At 51.0% G+C, this 7,756-nt stretch overlaps 2 protein-coding genes across 2 annotated transcripts; one reads left to right on the plus strand and one right to left on the minus strand.

Annotated features, from left to right (window-relative positions):
• Positions 1 to 563: 563 nt before the first annotated feature.
• LOC149362197 (heat shock protein 68-like) lies at positions 564 to 2,554 on the minus strand. The gene has a single exon (XM_089569656.1). It carries the CDS (start codon positions 2,546 to 2,548, stop codon positions 638 to 640), a length of 1,911 nt encoding a protein of 636 aa, XP_089425782.1. The 5' UTR covers positions 2,549 to 2,554; the 3' UTR covers positions 564 to 637.
• A 972-nt stretch (positions 2,555 to 3,526) lies between these two features.
• On the plus strand, positions 3,527 to 4,021 carry LOC149362198 (alpha-crystallin A chain-like). The gene has a single exon (XM_089568241.1). It carries the CDS (start codon positions 3,527 to 3,529, stop codon positions 4,019 to 4,021), a length of 495 nt encoding a protein of 164 aa, XP_089424367.1.
• Positions 4,022 to 7,756: the final 3,735 nt, after the last annotated feature.

A 7,756-nucleotide genomic window follows, 5' to 3' on the forward strand; every position in this document is an offset into this window, starting at 1 on the left:
TGCGTTTTTACCGAAGTGAATTATCGCGCTGTTCCGGAGGTGAAGAACAGTGTGCAAAAGCTGCATCTTGCCTGTACTCACCTCTAACAAAAACGAAGTCTAACAAAAAGACGAAATTAAATTGAGGGCAGCGCTGCGAGCCAAGGAAAGGGAAATTGCAGATGCGACACAGACGGGAAGAGAGCAGACTGGGTCAGGGAACATGTGATAGCCTAGTTGGAATGAGAAGAAATAAGGCAAGGATCGAAAGCTACGGGCCCCTTAGGGCACGGCAGCAAGTGAGGTATACGTGGGTGAATGGGATTAGGAATTAATAATTGTGGGGATAAAGGGGCCGCAGCTGGCACAGGACAGGGTTAATTGGGGGTGTAAATGGGAGATGTCTTTGTCCTGCAGTGGACGTGTTAGGCTGATGATGAAAGATATATGACTCCGACACAAACTTTGTATTCGTGGAAGAGAAGCCAGCTGCGGCGTCATCTCCCCAAAGATATACAGACGCGAAAACATACGACAAACACGGCTGTTTATTCAAAGACCATAAATGAAGGGACTCAAATATGTACAAGCTATTTACATATGTACAAGGTATTTACATATATACATTAATTAGACTAATAACATGGTTTTCTACAAATTAGTCCACTTCCTCCACTGTGGGTCCCGCATGCTGCGCAGCGGAGCCATGCTTGGGTACCTGTTGGTGGAGCCTGCTCATGATTGGCGCGCAGGCTTGCTGGAGCTCCCTGAGCCGGTGCTCGTACTCCTCCTTCTCCGCAAGGCTGTTGCTGTCGATCCAGGAGATGGTCTCCCGGCACCTGTACAGCACAGATTCTTTCTCCGAGGACGACAACCTGTCCCCGGCCTCCTCGGCGGCCTGCTTGATCCCGTAGACGTACGACTCCAGGGAGTTCCTGGCGGCCACCCTCTCCCGCTGGGAATCATCTTCCTGCTTGAACCTCTCGGCCTCGGCGAGCATGCGCTCGATGTCCTCCTTGGAGAGACGACCCTTGTCGTTGGTGATGCGGATGCTCTCCTGCTTGCCCGTGCTCTTGTCCCGGGCCGACACCTGCAGGATGCCGTTGGCGTCCAGGTCGAAGGTCACCTCGATCTGAGGCACACCACGGGGCGCCGGCGGGATGCCGTTCAGGTTGAAGGTCCCCAACAGGTGGTTGTCCTTGGTCAGCGCTCGCTCGCCTTCGTACACCTGTATGGTGACTGCAGGCTGGTTGTCCGAGTAGGTGGTGAACGTCTGCGAAGTCTTGCAGGGGATGCGGGAGTTGCGCTCCACGATGCGAGTCATCACTCCGCCCGCGGTCTCGATGCCCAGCGAGAGCGGCGCGACGTCCACCAGAAGCACATCGCGGATGGCTTCACTCGAGTCGCCGCTCAGCACAGCCGCCTGCACTGCTGCTCCGTAGGCGACGGCCTCGTCTGGGTTGATGCCCATGGAGAGCTCCTTGCCATTGAAGAAGTCCCGCAGCAATTTCTGCACCTTGGGAATCCTCGTCGAGCCGCCGACTAGGACAACGTCGTGGATCTGCGACTTGTCCATCTTGGCGTCGCGCAGCGCTCGCTCCACAGGCTCCAGCGTGCTCCGGAACAGGTCCATGCAGAGCTCCTCGAAGCGGGCGCGCGTGATCTTGCTGTAGAAGTCGACGCCTTCGAACAAGGCGTCGATTTCGATACTGGCCTCGGCAGAGCTCGACAGGGTCCTCTTGGCGCGCTCACACGCCGTGCGCAACCTTCGCACGGCCCGCGGATTCACCCTGAGATCTTTGCGGTGCTTGCGCTTGAACTCTTGCACGAAGTGTTCGACCATTCGGTTGTCGAAGTCTTCGCCGCCCAGGTGCGTGTCTCCCGCCGTGGAGCGGACCTCGAACATGGAGCCTTCGTCGATGGTCAACACGGACACGTCGAATGTGCCGCCGCCGAGGTCGAAGATGAGCACGTTCTTCTCACCACGCAGGTTTTTGTCCAGTCCGTAGGCGAGGGCTGCTGCCGTCGGTTCGTTGATGATGCGCAGCACGTTGAGTCCCGCGATGGCGCCCGCGTCCTTGGTGGCCTGCCTCTGCGAGTCGTTGAAGTACGCCGGCACGGTGATGACGGCGTCGCTCACTGTCTTGCCCAGGTACGCCTCGGCCGTCTCTTTCATTTTGCTCAACACCATGGCGCTGATCTCCTCCGGATTGAAGCGCTTCCGCTCACCCTTGAACTCGACGCTGATCTTGGGCTTGCCACCGTCGTTCTCCACCTTGAACGGCCAGTGCCGGAGGTCGTCCTGGATCTTAGGGTCGTCGTAGCGCCGGCCAATGAGTCTCTTGGCGTCGAACACCGTGTTCTCCGGGTTCATGGCCGCCTGCGCCTTGGCAGCGTCGCCGATCAGGCGTTCGGTGTCGGTGAAGGCGACATAGCTGGGCGTCGTGCGGTTGCCTTGGTCGTTGGCGATGATCTCGACGCGGCCGTGTTGAAACACGCCCACGCACGAGTACGTGGTGCCAAGGTCAATGCCAATAGCTGGCACATCAGATTTCATGCGGCTAGGCATGGTTTGTGTTGCGAGGGTTGCAATCTCTTCAAGTCAGTACTTCAGCAGGTGAAGTTCAAAATCTGCCCGCACCTGCCGCCGAGCTTGCTTTTATATCTTCGCGCATTTTTCTAGAAACGTCCGGAGGCGTCGAGGTCGCTACTGGCCAATCAGGGCAAACAAGGCCACTGACGTCACGGAAGCTTGCTCATGATTGGCCAACGGTGCTCGGAACGCTCTGGAACCCTCTCGTGTCGTCTGCTCGCCAGTGCGGACGACGCTTTTTTTTTTCTTCTTTTTTAACACACTGCGTCAGAGACAAATATGCCACTTTAATTGTGGTCATTTTGTCGTCGTTTAAAAAGAAAAGAGGTACATAATTATATATCGACACTTCAACCGGAGAACAATTTGTTTTATTTTCGGATGATTATGATTGTTTTTCTTAGAAAGCCCTGTGGCCGCAGCGGCCGCTTGCAGTTTTGCTCTCAAGAACAGCGCGCATGTCTTGTTGCGGGTATGTATATGAAACGTAACAAAGACAGTCGCGTATTTCTGCAAGAGGTAATGTTTCGAATAGAGTGTAGTTTCGAAGCAGAAGCTGACGCTCCCTTTTTTTGGGCACACAAGACGGTTACACGCGTTCACGCCTAACGTCGCACCTCAAGAAATATCTAAAAGGCCGAACATCTTTATTAGCGACGTTAATAGAAGTATATCTGTAAACGTTGTTTATTAGAGCAGATTATCAGTCAGCGCGAAAAGCAGCGCATTTGATTTGCAAGGGTTACGTCACTTCGACGACAACAAAAAGTGGCCAATAGACTGCCGACCTTTTTTTTTTTTTTGCTTCTTCCTTTCATTTTCGTGATCGAATGTTCGCGCGCTTTCTAGCAGCAGGAAGCGCGCGCGGCACCGTGCTCGCGAATGCTCGCGCAGTGCAGTTTGCCTACCGACGTAAACTTCAACGAGGCGCATCACAGCACAACTGTCGCTCGGATGGTTTTCTTGCCGTGGTGCAGCGACGATCTCATCGCCACTCCGCTGCAGTACTCGGACCGTATCGCCGACCAGTCTAGCAACGAGGATCACTGCGTCGGCTGTGTTCGCGACCGGCGCAGCACCAACGCTTCTCGTCAGAGTTGGAAGTGTGCTTTGATTGCCGAAGATGCTACCTCTGCGAGTCCGAAACCGAAGTTCGCCGTGACGATGCACGCTCGGGGATACCAGCCCGAGGAGATCACCGTGAAGAGAGCCGGCAGTAGTCTCGTTGTCAGTGCCAAGCACGAGGAACACAGCGGGGATGGCTGCAGCTACCTGAAGCGTGAGTTCAGCCGGCGCTTTCACCTGCCCGAAGATGTGGACTTGAGCACGCTCAGCTGCGTCCTGTCGCCGAGCACCGGAATGCTGGGGATCGAGGCGCGGCCAGGGTTACGGCGCCTCCGAGACAGGAGACCGGCACGACAGTCCCCATCCCCGTGGCGTCGACACTGAGCGCCGAAGCAGCGGCGAAAGGTACCGAGGACCTCGAAAGCAGGACTACAGAGGCGGCTAATTGGAGTAGTGATTAGCGTAATTGGAATATATCGTTCATTTTAGGTCACGTCTTCGCGTTCATCGATCAAATGCATCATTAGCATTAGTTGTACTTGCATTGCACATTCCTATAGTTACCGTCGAAATAAAGTAGTTCACTTACTGGAAAACTGTGTTTGCTCTTACTGCGAGTTGTCAGAAGGGACCCGCAGACACACCTACACGACACTGCACCGAGGGCCCCTTATTTACCTGGTATATATTATCTTGAGTATCAGTTCAGGTGTATGCTTATTTGCATTGCTTGGTTTTTCATGTGTGCTTACAGCTGTTGACTTTTTTTGCATAGAAGTGAATCTTTCCCAAGATGACCTACACAGCTGCCCTAATAAATTAATTGTTTCTACAGTCTAATGCATCCCATGCAGTAATTAGCTGTTGCTATAGCAGTCTTCTTCTTTCGTCATTTGAAAACATCGCTCGACACACAATAAAGGGCTTTGTTTGCTGTATTTACCGAAGTTTCAAAATAAGCGTTCTGCATTTAATACATGCAAGCGCTGACATATGGCTTGCGCTTTTCTCAGGTCTGGCTTGTGCTAGCTTAATTTATTAGCTCTTTCAGCACAAAGTGCCCCATTTTCAGTGTTCTGCCTAATTAACCAATCAAGTGATTCAGAGACGAGTGCTAAATTATATGAGTTCTCAAATGAGAGAGAGAGAGAGACTCTTTCATGAAGAGCAGAGAATTTAGCCGGCGTTAAAAAATCGCTGGCATGCTACTGTGCGTAGGGAGGGGAATTTGGGAGATAAAGACAGAAGGAGAGCAGAGTGGAAGAGGTAAAAAAAAAAACTAAGATAAAATGCGGCCATGAAATGGGTACTAAGGATGCAAGGGCAAGTATTGATGTAACCTATGGAATAATGGAGTGCATAGTCCGACAAATGGGCTGACGAAGTTCACTGCATGAAGAATGCATGAAGGTGACGTGCAAGTGAATTTAAAGTTTATCGAGATGTCCAATGTCTTTTAAATATGTAAATAGAAAGTTCATTGCAAGTCTCTGTTGTCTAAGGCAGGCTAAGGGACCTAAAACTTTGTCCATTGTTAGGGGCACTGGGCAGAGCTCCTGCATGCAATGTTCATAGTATGCACGCTCGTTAGCATACGCAGGGCACTCAAGCAGGATATGTTCCACAGTTTCTATCGAGGTACAGTTGTCACAGTGCGGACATTTGTCCAAAACGGTATCGCAAGCCGTTTGTATATGCAGCATTCAGACGAAGTCGGTGATAAAGTGTTTCCAGATGGCGAGGAATTCTGGGTGAGAGTCTTGATCTTAGATGTGGGTCGATTGAGTGAAGAAATTGGTACTGATGTGTCGGCAAACTCCAAAGCCGATACGTTTCTTCGAAAGCAAAACTTTTAGCCATTTGGGACGCATCAGATTTCGTGAAAAAAGTTCGAATGTATCTCCGATGTTGATGGCCCTTATGGGCCGCTTCATCTGCTTTTTCATTAGCCTGGATGCCACAGTAAGCAGGTACCCACTGAAATGTTATGCAGTGGACTGCGGCAATAGCTAAATGATGTAGATATCCGATGTCCAGGGAAACTGGCTGCTGATTCGTTTTCTTCAGCAGGTTGGCCAGGATCTGCAGAGATGCTTTTGAATCGGTGAAGATAACCCAACGGCCGGCGGTTCGGCGCAGGATGTAAGAAACAGCTTCCTTAATGCCGTGAAGCTCAGCTGTTGTAGAGGATGTCCTCCGCTGCAGCCGGTAAGAAAGGGCATGGCCTGTTGAGGGCACATAAAGGCCACAAGAAGAGGTTTCTTTAGTAGTTGAACCATCGGTGAAGATATGGGTGTGCTGCGTATATTCTTAGATTAAGCAGGTGAGAGTAGCTTGCAGAAGCGCTGCCTGTGGCATGCGGCTCTTTGCATTCACACCTGGAACAGAGTTCTTCACCTTTAGAGGAGAGAGTGTCCATGGAGGAAAGGCCAGAGGTAGTAGTTTCTGTGGCTGATTAATAATAGGGAGGGGCAGGAGCTGCACTGCCTGGCCAAAGCTAGAGTTGCTGTGAGTTAGGTGGACACGGTGTAGGAAGTGCTTCTTCCCTTGCAGGACATGGCGGAGATGGGTACGCATAGTATCCTGGGCGGCAATCACCTCTAGTGGGAGACATCCTGCCTCCGCTACTGTTCCTGATGCAGAGGAACCCTTTGGGAGGCCAAGGCATATTCGCAGGCAGTTGTTCGTGCGGCAACGAGAGACTTATTGCTTGATGTAGATAATCTTTGAAACACTGGTAGACGGTAGCGCAAGGTTCCTTCAACGTAGGCTTTTTCAAGCAGAAGCATTGATCGGCAGTTGCTACCCCACCTTGTTCCCGCCATGAACCTAAACACTTGCGATGCTGCAGTGATCCTCTCGCGGAGTTTTTTTATCTGAGGTGTCCATGACAGATTATAGTCGATTACAACACCCAGGAATCGCTGAGATCGTACATATGGTAGCGATCGTCCGCCTAGGAGCAGCGGATATCGGGTCATCGTTTTTCTTGTAAACGTCATTGCAACACTCTTTTCTGGCGAGAGACGAAGACCTCTGGAAGCCGTGAAGAACTGAAGTCGTGGACCTGGACTTTAATCAGCCTCTGTGATGACTTGAGGTTCCAATTATCGTGCCATCTCAACAGACATTAAAGTTAGATATGGCCTGAAAGGAGGTGCTTAGGGGCATACTTCCTCTATAGGACACAGCTATAGGTTGTTGCCGCTGAATTAACTTATGACAAATGCAAAACATTTCCACCCCTATCTGCTGGGCTGTTTTGCAGTGTTCACTTAAGAACAAATTCTAGTAAAGAAAACCTTACCCAGCGTGCCTAAGTGTGAAAGGCTGAACAACAGCACTCAATGTGCTCACTTACATTGGTTTCATGTAGCAAACAAATACTAAAAAAGAAAAGCCTACTAACAGATTTAACAACTGGAATATATGAAACATAGAAATAGGTCATTTACTTGGTGACAGTAATAAATCACAATGAAACAATTTAATCTGGTGCTTGGTAGATGTCGGTTTTAAAATTCTCTGCACTACCTTAAGTGCTAACTGCATACTCTGCAAACAGGTGAGGGCCGCTAAACCACTGTCGCTCAGTTTCTGGGTTTGCTAAAAATTTCACCCATTGTCCAGAAGTGATAAATATCAGTACATCACTGAGGTCATGCTTTAATATTGTCACGTGCTGCGCATGGGCTCTGAGGAACAAAGAAGACGTGCGGCGGCTGGAAGAAGAAGAGAAAGTCCAGTATCCTGCCGCCGGCGCACCAGGCTCTTCTGGACCTGCCTTGTAAATAGTATTTGTAAATAGAACCTGTAACAGTGTGGTGGAGGTGCTGGGTAAAAATGCGTCACATGGTTCAGCGCTACGTGGCCACCTGCGTGCAGTGTCAGCGGTTCAAGCTTCCCATGACTTCTTCGCCTGGACACCTGCATCCTGTGCCACCTCCAAGCACGCCATATGAACAAGTTGGACTCGATCTGCTCGGCCCGTTTCCCCGCTCATCCAACGGTAACCGCTGGATTATAGTGTGCATTGATCACCTCACCCATTACTGTGAGACCGCTGCCCTACCTTGCGCCACCGCTGCTGAGGTCTCGCTCTTCCTTCTTCGTGCTGTC

Source organism: Amblyomma mixtum, chromosome 2, assembly GCF_055824585.1.
Source record: "Amblyomma mixtum isolate Tamu chromosome 2, ASM5582458v1, whole genome shotgun sequence".
Taxonomy (NCBI): domain Eukaryota; kingdom Metazoa; phylum Arthropoda; class Arachnida; order Ixodida; family Ixodidae; genus Amblyomma; species Amblyomma mixtum.